This window comes from Lynx canadensis, chromosome D4 (genome assembly GCF_007474595.2).
Source record: "Lynx canadensis isolate LIC74 chromosome D4, mLynCan4.pri.v2, whole genome shotgun sequence".
Lineage (NCBI taxonomy): Eukaryota > Metazoa > Chordata > Mammalia > Carnivora > Felidae > Lynx > Lynx canadensis.
In genome coordinates this window covers 74,449,353-74,466,749 of record NC_044315.2, presented here as the reverse complement: position 1 = coordinate 74,466,749, position 17,397 = coordinate 74,449,353, and the positions used below count along the sequence as shown (strand labels likewise).

Here is a 17,397-nt window from a genome sequence, read left to right as displayed (position 1 = left end):
CCCCAATCAGTAAGGATACAGATGTGAACAACACAGGTCAAAGCCTGCACAAATGGACTCAGCTAGCAAACAGCACGGAGCAGCTGAGAAATGCTGCCGTCGATGGAGCCCTGGCTTTGGACCCTACGACAGACCAGACCTTGTACTTCCCATGCAACGCCTCAGCTAACCCCCCTTATCATCACACACCCCCTTATGGGTGAGGAAATAGAGGTACAGGAGGAAAAGAGAGGGTAAGCATCTGGCCCAAAGTGACCAGCTTGCTCTTAACCTCCCTGCCACACTGTCTCCAGGGACTGAATTTCAGAGAGGTTTGACTAGAATCTTTATTCCCATAAACACACCCCGTGGTGCTGGAGTAATGCCGTCTGAGGCAGACTGAATCGACGTGAACTGTTAATGACCTACTACATCAGCAAACACATACACTGGGCTCCTACAGTGTAGAAGCCATAGTGAGAGATCAAAAAAACAAAACAAAACAAAACAAAAAAACCAGCAACAATTTATTGTGCTCTGACTCAAGCTTGTAGCTCAAAGTTGCAAGCACTTTCCATTCTTTATATTATCTCATTTTCACAATACCTGCCGGTTGCGTATGCTAAATCCTCATTCCATGCACGAGGAGTGACACCCCAGGGTGGCAAGGGACACTGCTCCGAGGAGCGGAACCTGGATCTGAGGAACTCCAGAATCCAGGCTCTGAGCCCCTCCCTCCGCACCCACCATCTGCACTGTCTCTGTGCCCGTCCTCAACACAGAGCCTTAAAGCAGGGTGCGTGTCCAGGTCTGGGTTCTGAGCTTCGCACGACCCTGTGAAGTAGGCAAGACAGAGATCACAGAATTTTCTAAAGGAGGAGAGCCAGTGGCGAAGGCAAAGAAAGCGCTTGGGGGGGGCACACGTGAATGCTCTGCCCACTAGGTGAGACCACCAGCAACTCGGGAAAAGGCAGGGAAGAACACCTCAAGGAGCGTCTGGACGTTAGCCTTTCATCATTTAACACAGACATGTTTATTCTGTTACTATACTTACCAGGGTTTCCGGTTGGATGATAAATACGGGCTTCTACGGAGCCCATTCACAGCCCACATTCCTTCTGTGGCAGGGGAGCGAGACAGCGACTGCCTTCGTGAATTACTCTGATGGAGCACAGCGGCCCTGAGAGCTGGCTAAAGAGAAATGCCTAAGGTAGCCATTTCCCGGGGTGGGTCTATGTACACGATTTGTCTCCTCTGGGCCCAGAGAAAGCAAACAGTCAGACTGGCCTCTTACACAGTAAGTCACCCACAGGATTACATTTCGTGTTCACCAGATCCATTTAGAAAGAAGTAAACGGACACTCAAGAGAGGTTACGTGACCTGGCCAAGGTCATGCTTCTAAGGAAGCAGCATATCTGGGACGAGAATCCAGGTCTCCTGCTAACTAGGCCAGTGTTCCGTCCGCAGGTCTGACAGGTCTGGGACACCTCAGTCACGTAAGGCTGGAGGACCCTTCTGCATGTGGATAAAGGCATAACAGATAGGCCAAGGGCTAGACTGGAACAGAAAAAGCCAGAACTTCGGCTTTGGAAGGGAAGCTAAGAATCATCCAACTACCCATATGTATTCATTTATATAAAGATGAGTAAACTGAGGACTGGCCAAAAGTCACACAGCTAGAAATGTCAGCAGCAGGACCAGAACCCAGGTCTGTGCCAACCTCATTCAACTGAGCATAGAGAGCAATCTGCAAAGGCTACTCTAGAGATGACAAAGCCCTCAATCCACTGGGTTGGTCTGTTTCCCCCTTAGCAGGCCTAGGCCATGCACAAAAATTATAAGGTGAGAATTTTGTCCTTCGGAAATTGAGTCTAGCTAGAAAAATGCGCATGTGCACAGGAAAACAGAATTGGTAACGTAAAACATCAATAAAGGCAGCAGCTACATTAAGAATTTAAAGGAGGCAGAGAAGCAGGCCATGTTCTATGTTGAAAGGCTTCCTGAAGGAGAGGTAAGTAAAGCTGGGCTTTGAAGCATGCATAGGAGTTCAAAGGATGAGATCGAGTAGGTACATTAGTCCAGGAAAGAGTTTCAACTTATGAAGAAGTTTTGTGGGAGATGAAGCCAAAATCACAGATGAGGGCTGGGTCCTGCAGGCTGGGGAGCTCTTAAATGCCAGGCCAGGTCTTTTGGATTTGCGCCTGTGGAATAATTGGTCTTCAAACTTGCTCAGGAGCAGAGAACCTGAAAACCCCCGACCTCTTCATGGAACGTCATGAGTGACAGATTAGCGTCAGAAAACAGGACTGCTGCTCTCAGTCTGGAGTATAAAACCACAACCACAGGCATGCATGCCTTTAAACGAAATACATCCTCAAATCAGACAGAATCAATCTTTCCCAAACAGTCCCATTATCAGTTACGTGCCGCTGGTTTCTCTCTTCTGCCTCCTAGAAGTCTGTGTGCTAGCAGACAACACAAGGCCATTGTTTGTCATAAAACAAAGGGCATGACAAACTTACAAATGGAGAACGTTCTGAGAATTGACTTCTTTCCTTCCGATTAGGAATTCTGGAGGCCCGAGACAATGCTACAAAGAGCAGAGTCCTCTCTGAGGTTCAGTTTTCCTGTCTGACATGAAGGAGCTGAGGACAGGACCATCACCTGAGACTGAGCTCTGGACACATGGTTGGCCCAGCAGGGGCATCTTCACATTTTCTGGGCTCTCCAGGGCATGGGAGAGGCCTTCCATCCATGCCCATGGTTCTAAGCAGCATAGAGACTGGTTTGGAGTGGGACCAGCTTGGCAACCATCAGCTTCTGAAAGGGCCAGGGGTCAGCATGGGATGTGGAAAGGTATTCCTGTGCAGAGTCCTGAAGCAAGCACGATACCCATGCTCTGACATGACTGACAGTCTTCCGAGTGCTCCCAGATGCTTCTCTCCTCCCCTGGGGTTCACCGTCAGCCGCCTGGCGCTCCTGAGCCTTCCTGAGGACCTTCAGTCTCGCAGGAAGCGGAGTACCTTCCTCCCTAGGTCACCTGGCCAGGAACGGGCAGCACCCAGTACCCAGGATGTGGGCTTCTATGAGCTGGCAGGGGCACGGAATCCTTGGCGAGTCCGTGTGTCGTGTCCCCACTGCCTGGGGAAGCTGCGAGGTCACCAGGAGCCGGATATAGTAGCCGCCAAATACCGCCAACAGCTGCTGGGCCATTTCCTGGAAGAGGCAGGGAAGCAGAGTGAAGGCCACAGAGAAGCATCTAATGTACGAGGGGAAAGCCAAGTGGTCCTCACACCCCTGGACCAGCAGTGATGCTCACTGGGAAGAACCCCGCCAGGTCCTCACCTGGGGCTCTTGGGAGATGCGTGGCCTGGTCTGGAACCCCAGCTTTGCAGCTCACCCCGTGGGGTTCCTGCAGCCTCAGCTTCCTTACCTCCAAAGTAGGTGACCTACCTGAACAAAAAAGCTCTGGAGTGCCAAAGCACTAGAGACATTACCACTGATTTACAGCAACCGATCACACACACACACACACACACACACACACACACACACACACACACACTGGTTCCAGTTTCAAATGTCGGTGAGACTATAAAACGCATGAGGTCAAAGTAATGCACTTGAAAATCACTAGTAAATGAGGATGGGGTTAGGGGATCATCCCCATGACGGCAGGATTCTTCAATTCCTACAAGGCACCTGCTGGCTTTCTTTAGACAAGTACTCCTACTATATGAAGAGTTTGCTTTTAAAAAGCAGATTTATCACATAAAGGCAAATACTTACATGAGGCATATGGAGTAGTGTGCATTCATAGAGACAGAAAGTAGCACGGTGATTTCCAGGGGCTGGGGAAGGGGGGAGAGGGGGAGTTCGCATTTTGTGGATACGGAGTTTCAGTTGGGGAAAATGAAAACGTTCTGGAGATGTTTGGCGGTGTTGGTTACACGACAATACGAATGTACCTAAGGCCCCTGAATCGTACGCTTAAAAATGGTTAAGGGGGCAAACTTTCTATTATATCTATATCCATATCTATATCTTTATCTATATCTATATCTATATCTATTTATATTTTCTGTAATGAAAAAAACTTAAACAGTAAAAAAAGAAAAAAAAGAATTTAAAAAATTGGATTTAATGCATGCTCTTATTAACACATTTGTCTCCAAAGTTCCATTAATTGGACTGGCAGCTGGGATTCCAGGGGAAATGCTTCGGTCCTGTAGGTACGACACTGAAGGCTTACACAACCTCCATGAGCGGTCAGCATGTAATAAAGTAAGGTATGAATCACATCAAGGCTATTCGTGTCAGTAGAGCTAGTGATTAAGAACAGGCTCTCAAATCAAAAGGACCGAGTGGGAATTTGAGCCTAGCCCCCGACGATGGACCCTGAACAAGTCCTTTGCCTTGCCGAGCCTTTTTCTTCAACAGGAAAAGAGGGAAAATCACAGCACCTGTTTGGGGGAGCTGGAGTGAGGATGAAATGGACTAACTGATAGAAAGCCCCCCACCTAGCGTTCTTGGTGTTTCCTTTGAGTCATCCTTGGTGCTAGAAAATACTGAAAACCTCAAATAGTCAGCCACTCCCTAATTCAGATTGGTCTCCTTGCCAACCTACTCTAAAATCAACAGCATAAGGAGCAAAGAACCGTGGCAAGAAAATTGTACTTAGAATTAGGAGGGCTGGCTTCTGCCCTTGGCTTTGCCACATTCTCCCTTGCTCGGTGACCTGGGGCAGGTCAGATGACCTCTTGGAAGCCCATTTCACCCGACCAGGAAGAGGAAACATAATCCATGCCTCACAGGGTATGCTAAAGGGTTTTATGCATAATAAGAAATCTGTTAAAATGTAAGAGGTGATTATAACTATTTCCCTATCTTTCACAGGCGTTGGTTTCCTATTGAAATATGATGGTCTATCTGGCTATGCTGAGACTTGGGCACTGATTATATTTTCCCTAGCCAAGTTACAAAAGGTAGCTACTTTAAAAACATGTGCATACACGCTTGATATTCATGACAGGAAATTGTATTACTACTGGTTCGAATGAATTTGGAAAAATAATTTAAAAGACCCATCAGATTTAACAGGCTATGTCATATAAACCCAGGCATGCCACAGTAAAGTACATGACCTTATCAATCTTTTCTGCTCTAAAAAAAGTCAATGGGATTCAAGTGAAGACATTAATATATTTATCATTCTCTCTCTTGAGTCCCATTTGCCAGTCCCCCTACTCCCCACTGATGCAAAAGGGAAAGTCTGGGCTGGTTTGCACCTTTAATCTTTCCCTGAAAAGAAAATTTAGGTGCTTCCCTGCATCACAGCATGCCTGAGGTCACCCCTCTCTGCATGTCTCCCAGCCAGTGGGTCCAACCTCATGGAGGACACAAGCTGAAAACCACACTTTCAGATTTCTGGTCATATCGAACCGACAGCTTGGGTGGCAGGGCCCAACAGAACTCGGGCTAGGGGCACTGGAATTCAAGAGAGATGCCTATAAGAGTTAGACATCCAACTGCAATTTAAGTAAATGGATGGATAGATGCCAGACTGATTGAAAAACAGATTTAAATACTCATTAACATGTTTACGGCTAGGTAGGCTATGACCGACCGATCAACATGCAACAACCAGACATTCCGTGGAGCTACCAAAAAGAATACCCAAGATATTAAAAGATGGGGGCGGAACCCAGTAAGCAGAAAATGATTCCTATAAATTATTTTTTCAAATGCTAGAGTAAGGAGGGACACCTGGGTGGCTCAGTTGGTTAAGCATCCAACTCCAGCTCAGGTAATGATCTCTCGGTTCATAGGTTCAAGCCCCGCATCAGGCTCTCTGCTGTCAGCGCAGAGCCTCCTTTGGATCCTTGGTTCCCCTCTCTCTCTGCCCCTCCCCCACTTGTCTGTGCATGCTCTCTCTCTCTCTCTCAAAAAATAAACTTAAAAAAATGCTACAGTAAGGAAAACATATATTGAAAACTAGTAACTAAAAGATACGTATGGCCTCTACCTACTCAGTGAGGCCATCTTCCCTGGGATTTACAACTTGAGGCCCCACACGGACTCCACACAAATACCCTGTGAGGGACGGTGGCCCTGACGGGCCCAAGTGCCCCTTACCTCTGGCTCAGCCTCAGGCACGAGCTGACGAAGCTCAGTCTGCAGGAGTGGCCTCTCCTCCGAATGAGGATTGCTGGGCAGGAGAGGGGCTTCCTCCAACAGGTCCTCAGGCCCCTCTGCTGTCTCGGGGCTCACTCCGGTTTCCATGACAACACACAGCTGGCTCAATCTGCTTCTCAGCAAGGACTGCAAAAGAAAGAGAGACAGGGCTTGGATGATGTCCGGAGTTGGGTGGTATGTAGGAGGTTGGGTCACTCCCTGAGCTGTATAGACCCCACAGAGGACGGATGGATTCATCTACAGACTCAGATGTTGACCTCAGGAGTATCTGGAACTGAGCCACATTCGACATATCAGATAATTACCTACAAAGTTCCCTACAGTCTTTAATAGCTTCGAAAGCATTTTTCTTTCCATGCTCTCATTTGCTTTTCAAAGCACCCTGGGTCATGGGTATCTTTATCCACCTGTTACAGATGAGTCAAGTGCAGCTCAAAGGCCTTGCCCAAAGCCACACAGGAACAAGTGGGCTGGGATCGGGCTACACCACAATTCTGACTTCAAGACCCCACGCCAGCACTGCCAGGGCTCCAGGCAAGGCTGATCCCAGGGAAGGAGCACAGGGCTCTGAGACAGGAAGGCTGCGCTCCAAATTGGGCATCACCAACTGGCCCCATGACTGTATTCAGGCAGCAACAGGACTTCTCAGAGCCTCGGTTTCCTCATGTGTCAGATTAGAGCAAGAACGCCCTGATCACAAATGACAGGAAGGCATTTTGAACATGGGAAAGTCGTCTAAATACCTGGTACTTTCCCCAAGGTTCCCACTGCCAGAACTTTTATTAGTATTATTGTTATTACCATTTATTGTTAATCTAATTGCTATATTATTAATAAATATATATGCTCACTCTAGGAAATGTAGAAAGTGCAATTAGCTGAAAAGGAGACTAATTGAAATCTAGTTAAAAAGTAATAATTCCCTAAGCAAAAACAACCAGTGATTTCACATGGGTGTTCTTCCTTCCAAGTAACTTTTCCTTAGGCATTTTTCCAACACTGAGGAAATGCAATCTACACAAGGTGGCCTCCTGGTTTATTTTTGTGTGTTTGTTTTTTCAGTTGAGGCCTCTTACCTCTTGGCTAGTCTTCATCTCTTGAATGTGGTCAGACAAAAACTGCACACAGTTCTCCAGGTCGAAGTAGACGAACCAGAGCTGGGGAGAGAAGCCATGACCGCTGAGGCTCAAAGCCAGCCCGACCCTGAACTCTCCATCCCTGACACTATCTTCCACCTCCTGCCTCCTTGCTGGAGTTCGGCCCTTCTGAGGACAAGCGTGTTCTCTGGCGGGAACGTGCCATTCTGCTCTCTCCTCAGACTAGCGAAGTCTCCTTGGTACAGCTGGGAGAAAGATGGCTTTGTGTGCACATTTGGAAAAGGTCAAACCCTGTTCAAAATGGCTGCAGCTCCACTTCCTACAAGTCACTGAGCATCCCACAGAGATGCCAAAGCATCCCAGACATCACGTATCCACCTGGAGCTACCACCTTCATCCTCAGGGGCCGGGGTGCCTTGCTGTCTGGAACCCCACATACAAAGGAGTGAAACCCTTCAATCACCCATCCCCGCTGCTCAAGGCCAAGGGGGAGGAAATCCAACTGGGGTGCTCTGGGAGGAGGGGGGCAGGGTAAAAATTACTTCACCATTATCTCCCCTTCCTCCTCAACCTCAACAGTCCTCAGAAGGTCAAGTGTAACACAGCCAGGCCAAAACCCTCCAAGTTCACTTACGATATCTTGACGACTCCATACCTGCCAACATCACAACTGAAGTTCTGCAAGAAGCTCGTAGTCCCTGCCTCAATGCCTCCAGCCACTGACCACTTCCTCTGAATCCCAGACCTCCTTCCTCCCAGTGACTGACCTGTGAGACCCAAGGTCACATCACCTTGCCAACGAGTCTCTCCACTTTCTTAACATCAAGGGACGCTTTTCAAAATGAATTTCTTTTTTGCCTTTTATTATGAAAACTTCCAAACAGATACAAAGGTGGAGCAAATGATGGGGCACCTGAGTGGCTCAGTCGGTTAAGCCTCTGACTTCGGCTCAGGTCATGATTGCACGGTTCATGAGTTCCAGCCCCGCATCAGGGTCTGTGCTGACGTCTCAGAGCCTGGAGCCTGCTTCGGATTCTGTGTCTCCCTCTCTCTGCCCCTCCCCCACTCATGCTCTGTCTCTCTCTCTCAAGATAAAACAATCATTTTTTTTTTTTTAATTGGCGCGCCTGGGTGGCTCCATCAGTTGAGTGCCCGACTTTGGCTCAGGTCATGATCTCGCGGTTTGTGAATTTGCGCCCCACGTCGGGCTCTGTGCTGACAGCTCAGAGCCTGGAGCCTGGAGCCTGCTTTGGATTCTGTGTCTCCCCGTCTCTCTGCCCCTCCCCTGCTTATACTCTCTCTGTGTCTCTCAATAATAAATAAATGTTAAAAAAAATTTTTTTTTAATTTTTTAATGAAATAATTAACTTCCAGCTGCCCATCATCTTGGGTGGATCAGTGGTTCTCAGTTTATGCCTACTCTTTTTATTTTTTTTAATATTTTATTTATTTATTTGAGAGAGAGAAAGCACAAGAGTTCGGGGGTGCATAGAGAGGGAGAGAGAGCGAGAGAGAGAGAGAGAGAGAGAGAGAGAGAGAGAAAATCCCAAGCAGGCTCCAAGCTGTCAGCACAGAGTGATGTGGGGCTTGATCTCACGAACCTGAGCCAAAATCAATAGACAGACACTTAGCCGGCCAAGCCACCCAGACACCCCAGTTCATGGCTACACTTGTTTTATCTTTACCCCCATCCATTACTCACCCAGGACACCTGGGTGTCCAACATCCCAGATGTTAGAGAAAATCCAAGGTATTGTATCAGCTCATCCTAAGATACCACAGTACTTTGAGACTGAAATTATTTTTTAAATTATTTATTTTAAAAGATGTCCCCAATTATTTTGAAAGGTGTGTCTATTCACTACTCATCCATCCATACATTCAGCTAACACTTTCCAAGTCACTCCTATGTGTCAATCTAAGAGGATTCACGGACAAATTGAAGACCCCCAGATTCCAGGAGCTCCCAGTCTATGATGTCACACTTGAACTGCCAGAAGTCCTGTGATGTCACTGAGTTCACCACCCCACCCCCCCCCACACACCTGATGTCAGGCAAGATCCCTTGTATCCTACACCATCTCAGGTGTGCGGGGCCCATGACACAGGGATCCACGCTTGTCTGTTCTCTGCTGCAGCCTCAGGACCTGGAACAGGGCCTGACACATACTAGGTTCTCGATAAATATTGGTAGGATGAACAGGTCATGTGCACAAGGAGCTTCTTCCCAGGTCCCGCCCTCACGCGCCCTCCTGAACTCCAACTAGGCGAGGGGGACCAGTGAGAATGCAGAGGTAGCACTGAGGAGATCTATCAATCCCACTGGGCAGAGGCCAGCCAGGACCAGGAGACCTGGGCCCCAGCTATGTCCCAGACCCACTGTGTGACCTCTTACTAGTCACCTAAGGTCTACCCAGGGAGCCTGGGCCAAAGAAAAATGACCAAGCCAAGTGGACAAGGCCTCAGGGTCTGGCCTGCCTCTCCAGGAACCGTGCATGGGCTCCTTAGCCCCCGGCAGGGGCCTGGCACAGAAGAGGCCCCCTCTGTTTGCTGAATAAATGCTGAATGAGGAGTGTGGCTGAGACAGTCCTGCCCCATGCAGGTCCTAGGCTGCAGGCCACCACCCAGAGATGAGTCTCCAGGACAAAGTGCTGACGCAGGGACAAAGGGCAGGGCTGGCCACGCTCATCCCATTAGCAGACTCTGAGACACCATGCCGCCCAGGAGAACATGGGGCCCTGTCCCCCACCAACCCAGCCCTCACGTGGGCCCCCAAGCAGAGGTCGCTGCCAGACACGGTACCTGAATCACACTCTGGCAGCCTTCCACCGTGTCCGTCACCCCCAGCAGCACCCGGTGCCTCAGGAGGGCTCCGTTGGCAGCCGCCAGCCTAAGGTCCGTGTTGGTGTTGGCCTAGAAGACAAACGCCAGGCTCACGGTCAGATCTCCGCGCTGCCAGGGAGCTCTCAGGCCCTGAGCCACACCCACCTCTAGCAGCTGTCCCGCCTCTAGATACCAATACCATGGGGGCAATCCTGGCATCGAGACACCTCCATTGCTCCCCCTATAAAATGGGGTTGTGGGGTTTGCAGCCAATAAGTTCAATAGTGTCAGACAGCTCTGGGTAGAAGCCCAGCCCTGCTACTTCCCAGCTGGGTGGCCCTGGACAAGTGACGCTCCTTCCCTGAGTCCTGCTTTCTTCAGTTGTAGAATACGGACAATGTCCCCGCCTCCTAGGAACATGGTGAGGCTTAACTGGGACTGTGTGTGTGGAACACTTAATCCAGTGCCTGGGACAGCGTCCGCTGTGCTGACAGAGATATCTGCTGGCGGTGGGGTGGATGGGTTTGAGCGCTTATTGTGAAGAGTGCCTGGCCCTCGGAAGGGGACTCTGGGAATCCAGCTCCCTCTTTTCCTACCCAAGCCAATCTGGCACCATGGATCGAGTTGACTAAGCAGATGTTAAGCAGCCCGGGGGAGGGGGGAGGAGGAGGAAGAAGCGTGTCAAGACCGAAGTGCTGGTTTGGAGAAGAGACTCTCTAAGGATTTAGAGAGGCAATCAGACGACAGCCCAGTGGAGGACAGTCAAAGTCCCCAGGAGTGTAAGGACTCCCTTAGAGAGCTTTTGGAAATGTGAGAAAGCCCTTTGGTTGTCACAGGGATGGTACAGGCAATGCTGGCACTTAGGGACAAGGACTGGGGATGCCTTCCACTGATGACAAAGTCCCATGAGAGACAATCCCACAATCGGAAGAGGGGTCTCCCGGCCTAACCAAACTCCACATTCCCCACCAGATGTGAACACAAGTGAATAAGCTACTTGTAATTCTGACCGGCCAACCAGGTTCTATTTGACATGTAAACCTACGGTGTTGTTTTCTTTTTTGAAAGTTTACGTTTATTTATTTTGAGAGAAAGAGAGCAAGTGGGGGAGGGGCAGAGAGAGAGGAAGAGAGAGAATCCCAAGCAGGCTCCATGCTGTCAGCACAGAGCTCAATGTGGGACTCGAACTCACAAACCATTAGATCATGACCTGAGCCAAAATCAAGCGTCAGATGCTTAACCAACTGAGCCACCCATGCCCCTTACGTTGTTATTGTTGTTGTTGTTGTTTTTAAATGGGTCTAAAATATACTGAATTTTCTAGGAATGCTATGACTATGAAAACATGGGGTGATTATATTTTGTTTTGCCTAGAGTGTTAGTAAGGGTTATTCACCCTAACCTGTATCACCAAGAGTTCAAATCCTGGCTCTGTCTCTCACCCCCTGTACAACCTTGGGCAAACTACACCCCACTTCTCTGCCCCCACTTCCTCATCTCCAAAAGCGGAGATGGGGCGCCTGGTGGCTCAGTCGGTTAAGCGCCTGACTTCAGCTCAGGTCATGATCTCACAGTCTGTGAGTTCAAGCCCTGCATCGGGCTCTGTGCTGACAGCTCAGAGCCTGGAGCCTGCTTCAGACATGTGTCTCCCTCTCTCTCTCTGCCTCTCCCCTGCTCATGCTCTGTCTCTCTCTCGCTCGCTCTCAAAAATAAATAAACATTAAAAAAAATTGTTTAAGTGGAGAAAATCACACCTCCCTATAACAAGGGTTATAGCAAGGATGGAATGAGTCAACCCACATAGAACACTTGCAAGAACGAACACTGCATGCCTGTCAACTAATGATATCAGTTCAGTGACGATACTGAGTTGCAAACTTTGTCTTCCCCTGTTCTTTGTTGGCCACAGATATTTTTCAGAACTTCCCACATGCTTTAGCAACCTGCTTTACTCCGCCCGGGATACCACGCAGACTCTTGTGTGCCTTCACAAACCTCCCAGTCTTGAGAAAGGCTAATAATGCCCCAAACAAGGCGAAAATAAGGCAGTGTGTGCAAAATGCTAAGGCTCTCAAGGCTGCTATGGTACAAGGACACTAACAGGAAGAGGGACAGTGATGGTCGGGAAGGGGGAGTTGCGTGGTCCTGAGTGCTGAGGTATCTGAGGAGGAAGCAATCCTTGAGCTGAGGCAAGACCTGAGGAGCCTGTGTGACCGCAGACTGGTTACTCTACCTCTCTGAGCTTTGGCTTCCCCACGGGCAAACAGAGGCAACGATCATAACAGTTGATACTTATTGAACATCTACATTATATTAGGTACTCTTATAAGCACTTTGCATACATTAACTCATTTAATTCTCCCCAAAATCTTCTGAGGGAGCTACGGTTATTATTTTTTTAATGTAAGCTCTACACCCAAAGTGGGGCTTGAAGTCACGACCCTGAGATCAAGAGTTGCATGTTCGACCAGCCGAGCCAGCCAGGTGCCCCAGGGGAGCTACGATTATTATCCCATTTTACAGATGAGAAACTAAGGCCACGAGAGGCAGAGTAATTACTTAGCTCCGGTTGCAGAGCTAGCCAACGGCAGAGATATCCTGCCGCCTCATATGCTTGGCGGGCGTAGACAGCCGGTGCCAAACACAGAGCACACAGCAGGCGCTCATTAAATGGTGGTCATTATTAGGAGTGAAGGAACCCCAAGGTTCCCTGACTGAACAAACACTGATGGCAGGGGGGGCCACTGCATACCTGGGGCCCCCATGCTTTACCTCTGAGTAAAGACAGAGGATCTTATTCAACTCTGTGCCCTGTGCCCTGTGCCTAGCACACTGCCTGGTACTTGCAGGGGCTTCATAAACACTGAGCAAGGCAGGAAGGGAGAGAAGAAGGTGGATAGCCACTGTGGGCATTCTCTAAACTGCATGAATTGCATCTGCACCCTTGAAGCACCTGCCAGCTGCCAGGTGTTTCGCTGGCTCTTGCTAAAGCAAAATAGTCTACTTTCTCCCTGCCCCAAGAGAAGTTTCTTGCGGCAGGAGCAGCCAGTTCAATTTATTTTTTATATGCCAAGCACCAGAGCCATGAAAGCTTCAACAGAGCCCAAGGGCAGCATTATTTTGTCAGCCTTGTCGCAAAGCCCAACAAAGATCTTTTCAGAATGATTAAGCCATAAAGTTCCTATTTGTCCCTCTGAGCACAAGAACTAAATGGAATTCACACCCCAAACTCTGACCACATTTCCCAGCATCCCTCTCCTCCTGAGTCAAGCCAGAATGGATCTCCAAATCCAACTCTGTGCCAGGTACTGGGAGGAGCTTCTTAAAGCAGCTGGGAAGACAGTGGAGGTGTGGTAGGCAGAGTGATGGCCCCCAACGGTGCCAAAGTCCTACTCCCCAGAACCTGTGAATATATAAAAGCAAGGGGGAATTAAGGTAGTAGATAAAATTAACGTTGCTAATTAGCTGACGTTAAAAAAGGGAGATTGTCCCAGATAATCCGGGCAGCTCAACGTAATCACAAGAGGCCTTAAAAGTAGACGAAGGAGGGATGCCTGGGTGACTCAGTCAGGTAAGCATCCAACTTCAGCTCAGGTCATGATCTCGGGGGTCATGAGTTCGAGCCCCGCATCGGGCTCTGTGCTGACAGCTCAGAGCCTGGAGCCTGCTTCAGATTCTGTGTCTCCCTCTCTCTGTGCCCCTCCTGCACTCATGCTCTGGCTCTCTCAAAAATAAAGAAACATTTAAAAAACTAAAAAAATAAAAATAAATGAAAGTGGAAGAAGGAGCCAAAAGAATCAAAGATATGGGAAGGTCTAGACCTGCCATTTCTGGCTTGGAAGATGGGCAGGGGGGTTATTGGCCAAAGAATGCAGGTGGCCCCCAGGACCTCGAAAAGGCAGCAAACTTCATTATCCCCTAAAGGCTCCAGAAAGGATGCAGCCCTGAAGTCCAGAACCATAAGATAATACAGTATGTTTTTTCAGCCACTGTGTTTATGGTAGTGTGATAGGGAGCCGTAGAATGCTAGTGCAGTAGGGTACTGACTGAGAACATGGCTTGGGATCTGAGCACTCTGGCCTTGAATCCCAACTCGGCCATTTACTAGTGTGAAAGGGCTCTGTAAACCCAAAACACCCTCCTCCCCTGTTCCAGACTCTCAAAACACAGCTTGCTTCCAGAAAAACAACCCACAGGGATTAGACAGGAAAGACAGAAAGGAATTAATCACACATGTGATTTCATTTCTTTCAGTCACTGGACTCATGGGCCCGCATGGTTGCAGAAATCCTTTGAGGCAGGGAAAAGAGAAAGATCAGACCTGGGCTTGTCCTGCCAGAAACACCCTTTCTGGAGGGAGCGTGGCTGGGGTCTCCGAACATCTCACCTTCCTCTGGTGTCTCTCGAAGATGAGCACGAGGGTCAGAGTCAGGCTCATGGCAGCCAGGGTCACGAGCAGCACACCTACCCAGTGGTTCCCCAGGGCAAACATCTGGCTGGTGGAGTAGATGTTAGCCCACACCACCACATAGAACACCTGCGAGAAGCCAGAGAAAGAGCGTAGTCAGGAATACCAGTCCTGGAATAAAGCAGCTCCATTCAAAGGGACACACTCTTTTGGACATGTCTGATGCCCTCCTTGGAGTCAAAGAGCTCACAGGGCCAGGAAGGGACTGATCAGGGTCTGTAGGAAGGAGCCCTTGTTCCCTGTCCATAAGCAACAGTAGAGAAAAGGGGTTAGGAATGGCTACTCTGGGGGCACCTGGGTAGCTCAGTCAGCTAAGCATCAGAGTCTTGATTTCGCCTCAGTTCATGATCTCATGGTTCATGAGTTTAAGCTCCACAGTGTGGAGCCTGCTTGGGATTCTGTCTCCCTCTCTCTCTGTCCCTCCCATGCTTTCTCTCTATCTCTCCTCAAAATAAATAAAAAGAAATTTTAAAAGAAAAAAGGATAGTTACTCTGAATTCTTGCTCACCTGGATTTTATTTTTTATTTTTCTAATTTATATCCAAATTATTTAACACATAGTATAATAATGATTTCAGGAGTAGAATTTAGTGATTCATCAGTTACATATAACACCCAGTGCTCATCCCAACAAGTGCCCTCCTTAATGCCCCTTGCCCATTTAGCCCATCCCCTACCCAACACCCCTCTAGCAACCCTCAGTCTGTTCTCTGCATTTAAGAGTCTCTTATGGTTTGTCTCTCCTTTTATCTTATTTTTCTTTCCTTTCTCCTATGTTCATCTGTTTTGTTTCTTAAACTCCACAAATGAGTGAGGTCATGATATTTGTCTTTTTTTAATGGACTTCTTTCACACAGCATAATACATTCTAGTTCCATCCACGTTGTTGCAAATGGCAAAATTTCATTCTATTTCATCACCGAGTAGTATTCCATTGTGTATATATATATATATATATATATATATATATATATATATACCACATCTTCTTTATCCATTCATCAGTTGATGGACATTTGGGCTCATTCCATACTTTATCTATTGTCAATAGCACCACCATAAACATTGGGTCACCCGGATTTTAAATAAAGCAGAAAAGGGCAGAAGGCCTGGGAGTGAAATAAATTTGAGTTAGAAGTCCACAGCAATCCTTCAACAGCTACGGGTGGCCTTGGACAAGTTATTAACAACACTAAGCCTCAGTTTTCTCAACTGTAAAATGGGGATAATACCTACTTCACAGGTTGTTATAAGGGTTAATCAGATAGCATATATAAGCTCAACACTTGTTGAAGAATTAACAAATGCCAGTAGCCGTTCCTTTTCCTTTTCTAGAAGCAGATGTGGGAGTCAAGAGTGCCATTTGGCGGGGTGCCTGGGTGGCTCAGTCAGTTGAGCATCTGACTTCAGCTCAGGTCATAATCTCACAGTTCATGGGTTTGAGACTTGCATCAAGCTCTGTGATGACAGCTCAGAGCCTGGAGCCTGCTTCAGATTCTGTTCCTCCTCTCTCTCTGCCCCTCCTCCACTCTTTCTCTGTCTGTCTCTCTCTCTCTCTCTCTCCCAAAAAAGAATAAACATTAAAAAAATTTTTTAAGAGTGCTATTTGACCATTTATATATACAGAGAAGCAGCAAATCAGAGTGGTTAAGGGCAAAGATGCTGAAACCAGACTGCCTGGGTTCAAGTACTGGTTCTGCCGTGTGTGTGTGTGTGTGTGTGTGTGTGTATAGGTGTACACAGATATTTATACGTATGTGTCTTCGATGAGTGTACATATACACATACGCATATATGTTTATACACACCCATGTATTTATGGTGAGAGCTGGAATGGACCTACCTGTTGTTGAACAGATGGGGAAACCAAGTCCCAGAGAGAAGACAAGTCTTTTTTTTTTTTTATTTTTTTTAACATTTTATTTATTTTTGAGAGACAGAGACAGAGTACGAGTAGGGGAGGGGCAGAGAGAGAGGCAGACACAGAACCCAAAGCAGGCTCCAGGCTCTGAGCTGTCAGCACAGAGCCCAACGTGGGGCTCAAACCCACAAACAGTGAGATCATAACGTGAGCCGAATTCAGACAATTAATCGACTGAGCCACTCAGGTGCCCCCCAGAGAGAAGACAAGTCTTAACCAAAGCCAGACATTGAGTCCAAAGTCTCAGTGGTGGGTCTGTAGATTCCCGGTCCCAAGCCCTGCCCTTAGTAAACCCTGCCTCCAATCCTTTCCCTGGGAATCTGGTTACGACTCTCTCCCATACATTTCCTCTTATACCAAATCCAGGTACACGTGTACTGCTCTATCCCAGGCGGCCGGGCCACCAGCCCCAGACCCGTTACCCACACCAAGAGGCTCCAGAACACAATGCCCAATTCAGCAGTGTGACGGGGGGTGGGCGCGGCAGGTCAGTGTGCGGCCCCCCTGCCTCCTTACCACAGCAAAGGCCAACCGCATGGGCCTGGAGTTGTAGATGATGTATCGCCTCACTTGGGGCTCCAAGAGGGCGCTTTCGGCCAAGCTCCTGTACTGGTCGGCGGGGACCTGCTTGGCCATGCAAGGGAAAGAGACCAATCAGCCACGGGGAACCACTCCCACCTCCTTCCTGCACGCAAGCATGTCATTTCCAGTTCATGGGACTGTCACATGGGAGGGGGACCAGGCACCTTCCAGGCTGCCCCGGAAGGCAGACTGAGGAGCTCGGAGCACTAGGAGTGGTAATCACAGAATGCAGCTCAGGAAAGGATGGGTGCCCTGGGGAGGTGGGGTAACTCGAGACCCAAGAGGACACCCTTGGTTGGGGGGGGGGGGGGGGATCTTGCAGCCCGAGGCA

At 48.5% G+C, this 17,397-nt stretch overlaps 1 protein-coding gene across 3 annotated transcripts in view; it reads right to left on the bottom strand.

Moving 5' to 3' along the window:
• Window positions 1–492: 492 nt before the first annotated feature.
• TMEM268 (transmembrane protein 268) overlaps window positions 493–17,397 on the bottom strand; it is a 33,202-nt gene continuing 16,297 nt past the window's right edge. For 2 of the 3 annotated variants that reach the window (XM_030293115.1, XM_032595533.1), the window contains exons 4-9: window positions 17,001–17,108; window positions 14,483–14,632; window positions 10,075–10,185; window positions 7,252–7,332; window positions 6,116–6,301; window positions 493–3,196 (exon numbers count right to left, since the gene is read on the bottom strand). In XM_030293115.1, coding sequence (XP_030148975.1) covers window positions 3,017–3,196; window positions 6,116–6,301; window positions 7,252–7,332; window positions 10,075–10,185; window positions 14,483–14,632; window positions 17,001–17,108 — 816 coding nt within the window. In that variant the 3' untranslated portion in view covers window positions 493–3,016. Of the gene's footprint in view, window positions 3,197–3,325; window positions 3,434–6,115; window positions 6,302–7,251; window positions 7,333–10,074; window positions 10,186–14,482; window positions 14,633–17,000; window positions 17,109–17,397 lie in introns of all 3 variants that reach the window. The other variant, XR_004344334.1, reaches the window with a different exon arrangement.